Source organism: Kogia breviceps, chromosome 15, assembly GCF_026419965.1.
Source record: "Kogia breviceps isolate mKogBre1 chromosome 15, mKogBre1 haplotype 1, whole genome shotgun sequence".
Lineage (NCBI taxonomy): Eukaryota > Metazoa > Chordata > Mammalia > Artiodactyla > Physeteridae > Kogia > Kogia breviceps.
Window position 1 is genome coordinate 58,097,168 of NC_081324.1, and position 16,404 is coordinate 58,113,571.

General features: G+C 43.2%; 1 protein-coding gene across 2 annotated transcripts in view; it reads right to left on the minus strand.

The window, feature by feature from the left end:
* L3MBTL4 (L3MBTL histone methyl-lysine binding protein 4) overlaps positions 1-16,404 on the minus strand; it is a 374,898-nt gene that overhangs the window by 312,915 nt on the left and 45,579 nt on the right. For both annotated transcript variants that reach the window (XR_010836709.1, XM_059039839.2), the window contains exons 2-3: positions 10,514-10,593; positions 10,062-10,164 (exon numbers count right to left, since the gene is read on the minus strand). Coding sequence is in view for 1 of the 2 variants with exons in the window: in XM_059039839.2 (XP_058895822.1) it covers positions 10,062-10,133 (72 nt within the window). In the remaining variant the exon portion in view is untranslated. The remainder of the gene's footprint in view (positions 1-10,061; positions 10,165-10,513; positions 10,594-16,404) is intronic.

A 16,404-nucleotide genomic window follows, 5' to 3' on the forward strand; every position in this document is an offset into this window, starting at 1 on the left:
AAGTGATTTAACCTCTCTGAATTTTGGTTTCCTAAATTGGAACCTCAGTCCTACAACTACAAGGAATTTAATTTTGCCGACAACCATCTGAGCTCGGAAGAGGCCACAGAGCTCCAAAAGGAACTCAGTCCAACCATTTGATTTTACCCTTTGAGCCCCTGAGCAGAGAATCTATTTAAGCCATGCCTGGACATCTGACCTACAGGCAGTGTGAGGTAACAGTCAACGTGTTGTAATAAGCCACCAAAGCTTGTGGTGATTTGTTATCATCACAGAAAGCTAACATGTGCCTATTTCTCCCCCCGGAAGCTTTCCCTGATCCTACTTCCTCTTCTCTGCTTCCCACCTCACCCGTGCTAAGTCAGGTAACCTTCTGAAGCCTGGAGATATCCTGTATAGCTCTCTAATACTGGGCCTATCACACTGCATGACCAGCTTCTCTCTTACTGGTCTCGTTTGCTTTGCTGAGCTTACTGAAGGCAGACAGGGTCTTAACCATCTTTCCTCCCCAAAGCATAGCCTGGCCCCTCGACCAGCTTAACAAATACTTGCTGAGTGAAGGCATGAATGCAAGGTTCAGGAATGGTACTTTTGTGCCTAGCGGATTTCATGTCCAATGTTATCATGGATATCTTTGTGCAAGTAATACAGCTGCATCCTTACAAAGCGTACTATAACCCAGTGCTCCTCAAACTTTAACATGCATGTGAATCATGCGGGAAGCCTGTTAAAATGCACATCTGGATTCCGTGGGTCTGGGTAGGGCCTAAGAGCACGAGTTTCCAACAAGCCCCCAGTTGATGCCGCTGCTGAAGGTCTGTGGACCACACAAGGAGCTGCAAGTCCACAGTCACGGGGGAGGGGAGAACTGGGAGGCAGTAACCCAATCCTATCTGCCTCTGTTCCACTGCATGTGAGATGATGAACTGAATCAGGTCTAATTTTCTATGGCAGCTCTTCACTCCAACTCCATCCCTCTTTACCCACACAATGCACAGGAAATTTACGTAATTCAAAACAAGGCAAGTCTCTTCTCATGAATGTTCTACTGCAAAACTGAAATGGTAACAAGAGACAGGGTCGGCTATGTGAGCACAACAGCTACTGAAGCATTTCTATAATCACTGTATCATTCAAATATAAAAAGAAATATGTAATATGCTGTCTGTCAGTGGATTAGAATGTTTGGTTCACACTTCTTTATTTGCTACTGAAATTCTACCTAGATAGAAAAAACATATTCCTCACAAAAATAACATTACCTTTCGCTTCAAAGTTAAATTACTCAAGCTCCTGATGTCCATATGTTTTTTAAGATGGAGTAAGGTTATAGATATGTAGACATACACATGAAAGATCATGATTTTGTATTACAGAATAAATTTACATTTCTCTTACGATATACTGACCTCATTTTTAGGACATTTTTTTTGCAAACCAAAAAATGATTTAATATCATATAATAGGGCAGAAAAAAATGCTGAATTGGGGGTCAGGTAACCTAAGGCCAAATCCCAACCCCACCTAGTTACCCAAAGAGCTAGGTAACTGGGAACAAATGACACATATTCTCTGGATCGTATTTCTTTTGTCTGTAAAATAAAGGGATTGGACTAAATGTTCTCCAAAGCTCCTGCTAGCTTTAACATTCTTTGAGTCTGTCTGGGTTAATTAATTATTTCCTAAAGGTAGTAAATCCACACTGCTATTAATGAATAGAGCTAATCTTTTTTAAAAAGGAAAAATGAGCACTTTTCCTTATCCTCTCAAACAGAACACTTCAGGAAATCAGGATGAATTGAGAAAAACAAAACCATTACTATGCCTTCTCAGGTTTCAAACTTTAGTTCTGAAAACTGAAAATAAAGCTTTAAGAAAAAAAAAAGAACACTGCACTGAAAAAGGGGAGATAATAGTTTAAGGAACATGAAATAAGTCTTTGCTGTGGTACATTTCAATTAGCCAACTCAAATCCATCGTTCTGGAAGAGAGGATTACGAGCTGGGAAAATAACCAAAAAAGCCTGACATTCTGTTCCTTCCCGATGGCCCTGGATGCATCATATACTTTTACTACACGTTACAGTGATGTTTCCTAATTAATCAGTGCCTACTGTTCCCGGTCTGAGAATTCCAATCAAGGAAGCAAAGCAAAAGGGTTTTAACCCACTGATTTGTGTTTGGCAATTTCAGGTTGTCACCGTGGAGCCACCAGATGACACCCTTTCCTTTCGCTCACTGTCAGACAGGTCCTTGCGCACAGGACGTTCAAGCATCCTGCTGTTCCTCTCCACAAGAATGAAGGGTGATACCTACTGGTTTCTGGAACTATAGAAAACACTAAAATCCTATACAGTATCTCCAGTAATAAACTACTATTTGAATTTCACCTGCTGTGTCAAGTCTACTTTTCAAAATTCTCTTTTGCTCTGATCCCATGTGGGACGCAAACTGAGGATAACTGAAATTAACCTTTCAGATAAAACTACAGGACAGGATGGTTTCCCATTGCTCTACTGGAATTGAGATGCAGACACAGAGGCAAATGCCCTCATCTTGTTCAAATACCCCGAATGGAATCTGTCTTTCGTCATTGTATTCATCACGATTTTTATTTTCTGTATTTTGTGACTGACACTTGGGGGCCTTGTGGACCGGGGAAGGACTGTCCCTCTCAGAGTGAGCCAATTCCTGGAGACGGCAAACAACTAGCCTGGGGTCATGCCTCCTGAGTCCACAGCCACTCCCCTTTCCTTACCGGCTCCTGCAGTCTGGGACACTATCCACTTGCCCTAAAGCAACCCTGGGCCAGGTACTGGATGATCAGAGACAGCCCGGTAGCCTGAGACCACCGAAATTATCCAAACTAGCCAATCCTGAACGGGCTTAGCTTGCTCACCTTGCCTCCCCCATTCATTTCTGAGAAAACCACAATAAAGGCTCCTGCCCCTGTTTTCCCCTCGCCCCTGCTGCCCCCTGACCAGCTCTGGTGCTTCCCCACAGGGCCCTGTCTGGTGTGATGTGCCCCCTCCTCTTTCTTGGGAAATGTGAATCACAAACTATCCTTTTCCATGGCAATCGTCCCAATCCGTTTCCCTGGCTAAATGTGAACAAAAACAAAAACTCAGGCATATTTTAAAACAGTATTTGTTAAGACTTATACCCAAAAAAAGGGGAAAAAAATCTAAAACACTTTTATTAACATCTCTTTCTGCAGTTCTTCCACATATAAACGGATTCTACCTGCTGATACGAGCTGCTATCAGTCGTGTGTGGGGCAACAAAAAGATTTCAAAGGTCAGATACTACTGAAAAAATAAGAAAATGAAATAATCCTACCCTAAACATTTTTTTGATGTCTACTTAAGAATATTATTTTAAAAAGACTGCCCTGCACTCCGCCCAGCTGCAGCCAACCACGGCTCCCTCCTGTCGGTAATGTCAAGTCCAGTGGCCCCAACATCAAGACCGTCTGAACTTGGCCACCCACATGCACCCCACTCACCTTACTATCTCACTGTGTACCAAAACTTAGACTTATTGAAATTAAAAGGCCCTTAAAAATCTTCTAATCCAAGACTTTTGTTCTAGAGACAAAGAAACAGCGTCAGCCTGGCAAAGGGCTTGTCCTTGGTCACAGAGCTACTTACCAGAGCCAAAGACCGAAATCCAAATACCCTGACTCGCATCCCAGCACTCACCCTACAAAACTGCTCAGTCAGAAAAGTCATTACAGCCACTGTAATCCCCCAGATGTCACAAAGGTCGCCGTATCTGCTTCCGGCCCCCTACCCAGGCTCCTGCTGCTTCCTTGGCCAGACAGTCCCTGCTGTGACCCTACAACTTCCTTCTCTCTCAAGGTAAGCTGCCTACAGAACATCCAGATTTTAAGCAAATAATTTGTATTCCCTCATTTTGCATTTTACCAGGTTGTATTTAAGAGCCATGTGTTATAACAGCATTACATATGCATTAGATATTTTTATTTTTAAATAAACTAAATAAAGCATTAAATATGGACATCTTAGATATTCTTCATCCTTCAACGTCACACGCTGCCCCCAGTGATCCTACCTTTCTCTGAAGGCTACATGGACCTTAGATCTTAGTCACACGGCATTACTCAACCGAAGTTAGCTCCCTTTTATTCAGCAATACTCTAAGATGCTTAAGAATAAACAATGCCTCATATTTCTATTTCTCAAAGTTCATGACTCATAAATTAGGTACAGATTCACAGATTTTTAAGAGCTGCAGAGGGAGAGGAAGAATGGGCACTAACATTTATTCAGCATCAGGTATTTTATATACACAATTAGACAACATGTACTTTATTCTCATATAGTCAAACAAAATCTCCTTTTTTCATTTGAGAAACTTGCATTCGTTGTTGTTGCTGTTTTTTGCGGTACGCGGGCCTCTCACTGTTGTGGCCTCTCCCACTGCGGAGCACAGGCTCCGGACGCACAGGCTCAGCGGCCATGGCTCACGGGCCCAGCCACTCCACGGCATGTGGGATCTTCCCGGACCGGGGCACGAACCCACGTTCCCTCCATCGGCAGGCGGGCTCTCAACCACTGTGCCACCAGGGAAGCCCAGGGAAACTTGCATTTTTGTGAAGGGAATTTGAAACTGTACAGCCTACATATGGTTTGGGGTTTTATGCCCAGAACACCCACGTACACACCAAACATCCATGACACCACTTTGAAAACAATGCTTCGCTTCCCCAGTTACCATGTGGCCTCACTTTGCCAGCAGTCCTAGGGGTGGGGGGTGGCCAAGGCTACCAAGGCACCCGCATGACACTCATCTCTTGTGTGGGATGTTGTGAAAAGCATGATGTGAGAAGGAGTCCAAGGGGCAATGGAAGCCCTCTCTTCAAGTCTGTGGCAGCACCACCTGCCAGATCAGCAGGCGAGTCGTCCACACGGCAGAACTGAGCACACGGGCCGCAAGATGTGAGACGAAGCCTAAGGAGCGGAGGCACCATCACGGGTGGTGTCAGAGTGTAACCTGGGAGGCCCTCTTTGCAGGACGACGTGAAAGGCGAATCAAAATTTTATAGGCACGAACTTTTTAGGACAAGATTCTACTGGTGAGATTTTGCCCGTGAGTCAATTGCAAAAGTATACCAAGATATATGAATAAGAACACTGGATGTAACTTGGTGTGTAAAGACAAAAAAATAAAAATCACCTAAATGTTTACAGCAGGGCACTGTTTCAATAAGTTATGGTACATTCACAGAGTGGAATACTATGCGCCACTGAAAACAATGAGAAGATTTGCATCTCCAAGATATACATGCTTAAGAGCAAAAGTGCGAAGTACAGAACAATAGCCAGACTGTAAGCCCATGTGGGCTATGTATATATTGTGTATAGATGTGTACATGCATAAAGGATTTGGGTTTCTCAGCTTTGTTTTTTGTTTTGTTGGTTTTGTTTGTTGATCCCTATATAGATACACACGAAAGTGTAAACAGTGGTCACACGTTTATGAAAAGACTGGGGTTTTAGCAGGTGTGGGGAGAATGTACTCAGTAAAGAATTTACTTCTTATTTCAATACCTGCCTGTACTATCTGGTCTTTTTTAACCATGTATCTGCATACTGAAAAATATAAATAAATATTTTGAAATTCTACATGGAAATATTAGTCTAGGAACACATTCATGGACAGATATTAATATCAGCATCTAAAAATTATCACATCTCCTGACATTACTGTCTCAAAAGTAGATGTTTAGAAAGCACCCAACTGTCATTAGTTTGATGTTTTATGTTCTTAACCTGCCAATGCTATTTTGCTTAGCTGGCTGGAAATGTCACTTTAAAACAAGAAGGGTAACATAGAAAGTAAAGGATGTTACTGATATTTCAAGCAAAATTCAAACATAATTCCCGTGACTGAACCCCTTTCCCTCCACGGTGAATGCAGCCACAGATGTGACCCTGCTTTGTGAATTAAACCATTCAACTTAACTAATGAAAATGGACACTGGCAATGAGCCCCAAATGGACATGGCAATGTGGAATTCACCCCAAATGCACATCTTTCCCCTGATCTTCTGTGAATATCCTTTAAAATAACTTTATGTTCTAAACACCTCAGACCTCAGATGAGTAATATGGCCCTCGGAAATATCATTTTCTTACTATTCATCAAAGAAGTCCATTTGCATGGAGATGTTATTAAACACCAGGAACATCATTCAACAGATATTTTTGGAAATCCAGCTATGCAAGGTGCCAAGCTCAAACAGCACCTGAGTAGTAAGTGCTGAGCACCCCTGGGGTTCACAAAACCGAAAACCCCAGTGTGGGATGGAAATAATGGTAAAAGCACCAGCATTAAATTGGAAACCAAGTGGGGCTTTAGGAGAAAACTGGGGTTTGTGCCAATACAGATGAGATAGCAGGTTAAATATTCATGTTGAAGGGCAAGGTGACAAGAATTAAGACGGGGAAGTAACAGTTTTAGCAGCTTAAAGGGAAATGATACTGAGAAAAAGTAGAAAATATATTTAGATAGGAGAAGTGGTCTCAAATTTTACACTAAAATATTTTGAAAATATGCAGCAGACAATATTGATTAGCTCTAGCACTATTAGCAGGTAAGACGTGTCCAACTTTTTCCCTGGGACAATGCTTCTCAAATATGGCTGTGTATCAGAACTGCCTGGAGGGCTTGGTAAAATACAGACCACTGAACCCCACCCCCAGAGCATCTGGTCAGCAGGTCTACAGTGGGACCAAAGAAGCTGCATTTCTAACAAACTCCCAGGCAATGCTGACGCTGCTGGTCCAGAGACCACAGCAGGAGAACCACTGTCCAAGAATAACTTTAAACACATCAAATACCCATGTCTTCTCCTCAGAAGACATGACACAGCAAACCTAAAATGCTGAGAAGAACAGCATCCTCACATAACTCAAGACAGGTGCAGGCCTTCCCAAGTCTGATCCAAGCAACCTCTTAGACAGCTAGTTTTCTGGGATACACTTAGACCACTTGGCGCTCACGGTACCGGTCCTGTCTGGACCTCAAGGGGAACAGGACCTCAGCCCCCACGTTAACCACTCCCCTTCCCAGTGGCACCGAGGCTGAGGAAACAGCTCTCTAGCTTGACACGGGCCTATATGTAACATCTTAAAACCAACCTCAGACCAGATCATCGCCAGACACTTCTCATTTAATGCCTGGAGGTCATGGAGCCACACCAACCTGGCATCAAACCAAAGAATGTACGTATGACACTGTGTCACTTCACCACTGCATAATGTGTAAATGCACAACTACAACCCACATGAAGATACCAAAACCCACACCCAAATAAATGACGAGAGCCCCTGAGAACCCTCTAATGGCCTACCATCCCCAAAACTATCACCACGGAGGAGGTCTCCTGGTCACTTCTGGCCACCCTGACATTTGTAGGATTACAGGAAGTTGTCATAAGGAAACAGCACAGGGAACTAGAGGCATGATGCAATGTATGCCCTCTAGTTGTCAAGAGTGTGACATAGTTTTCAAATGCAATTAACATTTAAACAGTAGAATCTGAGAAAAGCAGACTACACTCCACCGTGAGGTGGGCCTCATCCAATCAGCTGAAGGCCCTACAAGAAAAAAGACTGACCTTCCCCTGAAGAACAGGGAATCTGCCTCCAGATGGCATTTGGACTCAAGACTGTAACATCAACTCTTTTCTGGGTCTCCAGACTGCCACTACTCAGTCCCCATCACTGCATGAGTCAATTCCTTAAAATAGGGCTTCCCTGGTGGCACAGTGGTTGAGAATCTGCCTGCCAATGCAGGGGACACGGTTTGAGCCCTGGTGCTGGGGGATCCCACATGCCACGGAGCAACTAAACCCGTGAGCCACAACTACTGAGCCCACGGGCCACATCTACTGAAGCCCGCGCGCTCTAGAGCCTGTGCTCTGCAACAAGTGAAGCCACGGCAATGAGAAGCCTGTGTACCACAACAAGGAGTGGCCCTCGCTCACTGAAGCTAGAGAAAGCCTGTGCGCAGCAACGAAGACCAAACACAGCCAAAAATAATAAATAAATAAAAATAAATAAATTTATTTATTTATTTATTTATCTTTTGTGCTAGGCGGGCCTCTCAGTGTTGTGGCCTCTCCCGTTGTGGAGCACAGGCTCCGCGGCCATGGCTCACGGGCCCAGCCGCTCCGCGGCATGTGGGATCCTCCCAGACCGGGGCACAAACCCGCATCCCCTGCATCGGCAGGCGGATTCTCAACCACTGCGCCACCAGGGAAGCCTCATAAATTTATTTTTTTTTAATTCCTTAAAATGCGTCTCTCTCTATAAATATACATATAATTCATCATCATCAAGTAGGGACAGAGATGGTGACAGGGCTGTCAACTGCTCTTATTGGTTCTGATCCTCTGGAGAACCCTGACAAACACAACCCCTACAGTTAGTTCACAATCTCTGTCCCTTACTTGATAATGATCAAGTACCTCCATCTTTTTAAAAGAAAAGGCCTCCTTTCACCTTTAATATGAAGATTATCATTTTTTTTTTGGCTGCACGGCATGACTTATGGGATCTTAGTTCCCCAGCCAGGGATTGATCCCGGGCCCTTGGCAGTGAGAGTACCAAGTCCTAACCACTGGACCGCCAGGGAATTCCCAAGATTACCTTTTATTTTTATTTTTTTTTATTTTTTAATTTTTTTAATTTTTTTTTTTTTCTGGTATGCGGGCCTCACACTGTTGTGGCCTCTCCCGTTGCAGAGCGCAGGCTCCGGAAGCACAGGCCCAGCGGCCATGGCCCACGGGCCCAGCCGCTCCGCAGCATGTGGGATCCTCCCGGACCGGGGGCACGAACCCACGTCCCCTACATCGGCAGGCGGGCTCTCAACCACTGCGCCACCAGGGAAGCCCCCAAGATTACCTTTTAAAACGTACCAGATTGCTAACAAACACATGAAAGAATGCTCAACCTCATTAATCATTAGAGAAATGCAAATCAAAACTACAATGAGATATCATCTCACACCGGTCAGATTGGCCATCATCAAAAACTCTAGAAACAATAAATGCTGGAGAGGGTGTGGAGAAAAGGGAACCCTCTTGCACTGCTGGTGGGAATGTAAATTGATACAGCCGCTATGGAGAACAGTATGGAGGTTCCTTAAAAAACTACAAATAGAACTACCATACGACCCAGCAATCCCACTACTGGGAATATACCCTGAGAAAACTATAATTCAGAAAGACTCATGTACCAAAATGTTCATTGCAGCTCTATTTACAATAGCCAGGACATGGAAGCAACCTAAGTGTCCATCAACAGATGAATGGATAAAGAAGATGTGGCACATATATACAATGGAATATTACTCAGCCATAAAAAGAAATGAAACTGAGTTATTTATAATGAGGTGGATGGACCTGGAGTCTGTCATACAGAGTGAAGTAAGTCAGAAGGAGAAAAACAAATACCGTATGCTAACACATATATATGGACTCTAAGGGAAAAAAAATGTCATGAAGAGGTTAGTGGTAGGATGGGAATAAAACACAGACTCACTCGAGCATGGACTTGAGGATATGGGGAGGGGGAGGGGGAGGGGTGGGCTGTGACGAAGTGGGGGACTGGCAGGGACATATATACACTATCAAATGTAAATTAGATAGCTAGTGGGAAGCTGCTGCATAGCACAGGGAGATCACCTCTGTGCTGTGTGACCGCCTTGGGGGGGTGGGATAGGGAGGGTGGGAGAGAGGGTGATGCAAGAGGGAGGAGATGTGGGAGCATGTGTGTATGTATAACTGATTTAGTTTGTTGTAGAGGGAAAACTAACACACTATTGTAAAACAATTATACTCCAATAAAGATGTTAAAAAAAAAAAAAAACACATATATTCTATAACACTCTACATAAAACTCAACCAGAAGCAAACGGTTTCGTGTGATTGAAAACAACACCTCTTCTGCCACTGTAGGAGATGTACAATTACGCTGCGAATTCCCACAATGAGCACAAACCACAGGAAGGGTCCAGGAACTGACAACTTACCAAGCCTCCGTCCTGATTCAAACGTTCTTTGGAATCCATACTGAGCTTCCTCTTCCTGCTGGGCTGTTTCATTGCCACTTTAGCACTCCTTAGCAGTGTTCTTCTGCAAAATAATGCCACAGAAAGAGTGATGGGGTTTTTGTCTCCTTTAGAATTACAAAAACAAACAAACAAAAATAAACATGCTTTCAATTATACCTCTTATAATTGGTTGCCATAAATACCCTGATAAATAAGCTGACACAAAAAGCTCACTGCTGATTTTATAGCGCCTAGTACAATAATAAATTAATGGGGAAAAGACATAAGTTTTCCACCTCATCTAGAATACATGACACAAAAAACAGATATTGTTTCTTTGGTCCTCCCTCTCACGAAATTTTGGTTTTCTGCTTAGCTGAACTAACCAATTAGGATTCACTGCAATTTTCCTATACAGCTTCTGTACTCACATGGTCTGAGTCTCCACAAGTGTCAAGGCAGAGGTGTTCTAGGTACGAGGTCCTAGTCACACAAGGCATAGCACGGCAATCTGCAATAGAGAAGAAAAGTTTTCACCAATCCAATTTATCATGACCATCCTTTGGTACATTAGTAAGTAGTAGGCATTCTTTAATAAGTTACTTGGAATTAGTTTTTTGATAGGGCGATTAACCATGCTGGAGAACCAACCACTAGTATTATATAAGTCCCATTAGAGCTATAATTCAGAAGGTCATTCCCTTTGAATAATTTTAACTACAATTTACCTGTAAGTTTTTAAAAGTTCAATGGACTCAAATCACCTGTACTCCCCTGTGTTTTAGAATCATATATCCAACTTCTTATTTGATATGTCCCCCTGAACAGTGACCCTAGAAACTACAAACTGAGCACATTCACCACTGAGCGTGTCACTGCCCCTCTCACGGCCGCCCAGCTCCACTCGCTCTCCATATTTGCACTAATGATGCAAGTGACCACATCTGCCCCTTACAGTTGTTCTGACTGTGCACTGCACAAGAGCACGGAGCCAAGGGGCCAGTGGAAGCTGAAACCCACCCTGGGCTCTGCACACACGCCATTCCTCCTGCCACAGGCTATCCATCTGCCGGGAAGAAAATGTACCTTTTTCTAATTCAAACAAAGACCAGAGATGGAGGAGCTGCTGCCATCACTTCAACCTTTCCATCCCAGCCCACACTCTTCACCAGGTTTGGTGGGTGTTTAATCTACTCAGCATGTCTGGAATCCATCTTCCCCCTCCATTCCTAACTCTGACCCCCTCTGGTCTCGTGCCCCGCGACGTCCGTTGGAGCATGATGCACCCGTGGCTTCGCAGCCCCACACTTTTGCTGGTCCCTCAACCTCAGAACCGCCCCTCCCTTGTCAACCTCTCTAACTCTTTACTCATGCTGCACGACTCCACTGAAAGACTTCCCATCCCTGAGAAAAGCCTCCCTCGCTCACCTCCTGCCCCCGACGGACCAGGTGCATCTCCCCTCACATGCAGCATCCCTGTCCTTGCCTCTGCCACAGTTTCAACACTTCAGACATGTCATGTTTTTCAGTTTCAGATGTGTCTCCCCTTTCGAGGCTGTAAGCATTCTGATGACCAGGACTGTGGATGCCTGATCCCTGCTTTCTACTCTCTCCACGGTGCCACCTCCCAGCAGACTCTCAACATGCCCTGAACTGCATACGCACATCTCTGAATCACAGAAAAGCCTTGAGCCCAGTGGATATTAGTTCTCGACCCATACGATACCCCTGTTAGAACGCTGTATGACTGGAGCGAGCATGTTCTCAAACTCTGTAACTCCCTTCTCTTTCTCCTCCGTATACAAAAACAAAAGACAAAAAAACAAAAAAAAACCCACAAACAAACAAAAAACACTTCGCATATCCGTCTGCTTCTAGTCAGATAATAGTCATGTCCTTAAGACAGGCTTTTTCCTGCTAAATTCAATAACACTGCATTCATTTTGTAGGATGTAAATACAATTTATCATGCCTAGTTCCGGGTAATACTCCAAACAACTATGCAAATGAACAGTTTAGACTTGATGCCTGTAGCAAAGTATTCCTGCACAAGACAAGTACGGCCAAGGCTGGCTTGCACGTGACTAATAATACCCCATGGCTTGTCAAACTGAAATCATCTGGCTACTGACGATTGTCTCCTCACAGTCAAAGTGATCCGTCTTGCTAATACCTGGCAATTATCTCAGTAACTCTGATTGGTTTAAAAAAGCAAGAAAGCCTGAATTTATATTATCATGTATTGGGGGGGGGGGGAATGGAAAATTTTTATGCTGAGGAGAAATTTCAAAATACAATTTAGTAATAATTAAATTCCCTTTACACTTAGAAATAATAAAGCAAAACATAAAAGGTACCTAACAGCCCATATAAGATTTTGCTGCCAGGCAAAAAAAAAAAAAAAAAAAGGAATCAAATACAAATTCCATCAAATACAATACAAAGGAGATGAATGATATGTAAACAGATGAGAGATAATCGATGGATCGACAGACAGACAGACAGGTGGGAGACAGGCTGACACACAGACAGACAGGGAGGGAGGGAGGTCTGAGGTGGTCTCTTCCACCGTCAGTTCACAGGACGTATTCTAAGCAACCGAACAGAACGCCTGACATAAACTGAACCTGAGTCCTTGGCACAGTATCAAAATATACGGATTACTCTGATTTCCCATGATACGTGGCCTACCCCCAGGGGGGCCCCAAATGTCATGTCAGACGCATGCCTCCTTGCAGAGCTTTGAAGAAATTTTAAAAATTTAGAGCCAAGGAAGAATCATGTCAGATTCTAAAACACAGTAAGGAAGCGTACCGTCTGGAGGAAGCGAAGGTGAACAGAGACAGCGGCTGGGCAGAGCAGTGCCCCAGTGCACTCTGGCACTGCGACAGCACCCAAGCGCTGGCTGCAACAGACAAGGTTATTTTAAGTGATTTTAATTAAGGAAACTTCTAAATAGTGTTTTATATTTAAACAAAAGGACAGATGAGTATATAGAACTGATTTGTATTTCTATGAAGAATGTTGAAATCACGGATTTTTCAAATTAATCCTCTTAATCATTTTGATTTCCCTCATGGTTCATAGAATTTTCTGTCTGCACATGGCCAAACACCTGTCTTACTGACCTCCTAATTAAGCAGACAAATTAGATTTTTATTTAGAAGGCACACGGTTTTAATACTTCATAGTAAAGGAGTCTACAAACAACAAAAATAATGCACAGTCCGCCTATGTCCAGTTGCTATTTGGTAATTGATCACGTACTATCATCAGGACAGTCACAGGTACTCTGCAGAATCTAAGGAAGATTCTTCAGACATTGTAGAGAGGAAAAGAAGCACAGTAGCCATGCGCCCTGGATAACCCAGCATACTTCTGACTCATGCCTCCCATACTAGCAGAAGTATTAACAGCACTGCCTTTCACTCCCCAAAATGTTCCCAATTAAACAGGAAATCGTATGGTCACTGTATGGATAAGAAACACACATAAATTAACAAGAAATATAATGCATGCTTTTAAAGAATTACAAATGGGCAATTCACGTGGTGCTCCCAGAGGGAGAGAAGGTCCAACACAGATCAGAAAACATACTATGGGGGAACATTTCAGCTGCTTCCAGGACGCTGCATAGAATTCAAAGTGAATTTAGCACCAAAATATCCAATACAAATATCCAATGACTGCACTGATTTCCCACCATTCCAAAGATGTAACGAGGCTAAAATGTATTCACCCAGTTGATACTCAATGCCAATAATGCATAGTAGTGGGTGTTTGAATAAATTTAAGTAATTACAACTGAATGCATTGCGACAGCTTGTGCATGTATTGCTGCTCCCCTTCGACTGTATTGACAGTAACAGCTAACGTGACCTGAGCACCGACATGCACCAGGCACGGCTGGAGCTCCTCTACAGGTAGACTTTCAGTTCATTCTTATTCATTAACTCTTATGACAATGCAACTTTTTAAAAAACCATTATCACCTCCATTTCACAGATGAGGAAACACTGCCCACGGCTGCACGACAAACAAGTACCCCGTACAACCCTAGAGCCACTCATTTCAACACCAGACTATGCTGCACTTTTACAACTGTTGTGTAAACTTAGTGATCTGAGCCGTAACCACTCAGGTGCACCAGCCAAGCTCCTGCCGCTACGAGGATCTAAGTAAGAAATGGATATGCAAGTTCCTCACAGAGCTTATGTCCACAGTTGACTTGTATTGTCTCTTTACTTACATCAGGGCAGCCACCTACTCTCATAATTAAAAAAAAAGTTTACCTTTATTATCTATGTTGCAATCTTAATGGATTAACAGTAATGGTGTATTAATTGTGCAGTCATTTGTCTTGCACAATGCCTTATGAACACACAGCACGAGACATCCCAAGATTCAGGGTTCAAAGGGCTATCACACAGGGTTACTCGAACGCAAAATATTATAAACAGATACCTAATAGATGTATCTTCAAATTTGAATTCTTTCTGTCACCAGTGCAGATATAACAAAATCAGATAATGAAAAACATATTCCCTTTCCTGTCATGTCTGTGTGTGTCTCTCTCTCCCCCACACACACAATTACAGCAGCAGTACCAAAGATAAAGGTCCCAGAGAACATCAGCACAGTAATAAGTCTGGTAAGTCTATTTTAAGGCCTACCTGTCTGAATTATTTCTAGAACAATATTTAACAATTTACACTCCATTCAAAAGTACCTGGTGGCTAATATACACACACACTTTAGCTGTTTATAAGACAGTATCTCTTAAGAGGTTTCTTCCATACTGAGGTCTCCATACTTGAACCAGCTAAGTTTCTAAAAATTCCCTCTTGAGAACTTCCTGCCAAGATGGAATTGTACATCCTTGCTTTGAGATATCTCTTGGCTCCAAACAAAGAACAAAGCCATTAAAATACACACCAGTTAGCCTTCTCTGTAAACCAGCAGCAAATGAGAAACTAAGTGTCCAGCAAGGCTGAGGCCTAAGTCTCCCGGGCTCAGGGCTCCAGAGCAAGAGAAAACGGAGAGGCCAGAAGTCCAGCCCCCTGAGGGAGAGGGAACCGACAGGGTTAACAGGTGAAGGTGCTGGAACCAGGCTTGTCCTTGAAGCCAAGAGGCAAGAGGAGGCTCTGCCGGTCTCGCAAGGGAGGGAACAGAGCTTCTGACACAAATGTTCTGGGTCTCAGATGCAGGAAGAGCAGACGCTAGTCCCGACCAGGAAGTGGGCTCCGGGGAACCAGGCTAAGGCACATTCACAGCCAAAAAGCCAGGGGACGGGAGGTCCATATCAGTGAGAAAACAAAGTCCTCCCACACACAGTGTGCCTGCAAATCAAAATTCAATTAACAAACACATAAAGAAATCAAATGCTAAGGAGGACAGTCAATAAAATCAGCCACTGGGAGAAGAATTCAGTCCTGATGAAATTTATATAATAGAAAATACTGGGGAATATTTTTAAATAAATAAGCTTAAGATGCTCAAAAAGATACACAAAGGAAAGACTTTAAAAATGAACAAGAAGGGCTTCCCTGGTGGCTCAGTGGTTAAGAATCTGCCTGCCAGTGCAGGAGACATGGGTTCAATCCCTGGTCCGGGAAGATCCCACATGCCGTGGAGCAACTAAGCCCGTGCGCCACTACTACTGAGCCTGCGCTCTAGAGGCTGCAAGCCACAACTACTGAGCCTGCGAGCCACAGCTACTGAAGCCCATGCACCTAGAGCCCATGCTCCGCAACAAGAGAAGCCACTGCAATGAGAAGCCCGCGCGCCGCAATATGAAGAGTAGCCCCCGCTCGCCACAACTGGAGAAAAGCCCGCGCGCAGCAATGAAGACCCAATGCAGCCAAAAATAAATAAATAAATTTATTTTTTAAAATGAACAAGAAATTATTAGCAATGATACAAGTAAGTAAAAAAAGAGTTGTATATGAAAAAGCTAAAAAATCTTGGAAATGTAAAGTGTAGTCAATAAGATAAACAAGCCTGGCATACTTTTAGCTCAACAGACCAGGAGAAAAAAAAAAAAAAAAAAAAAGAGCAGATTCAAATTACTAAAACCAGAATGAGAGAGGTTATATCAGTACTGATCTTACAGAAATCAAAATGATTATAAGGGAACACTATGAAAACTGTATGCCAACAAATTAGTAAATTAAGGTGAAATTCCTAAAAATTCACAAATTACTGAAACTGACTCAAGAAGAAATAGAAAATCTGAAAAAGCCGAGGCTCAGATGACTTACACCAAATCTTCAAAGAATTAATACCTATTCTTCACAGACTCTTCCAAACTAAAGAGAATAGG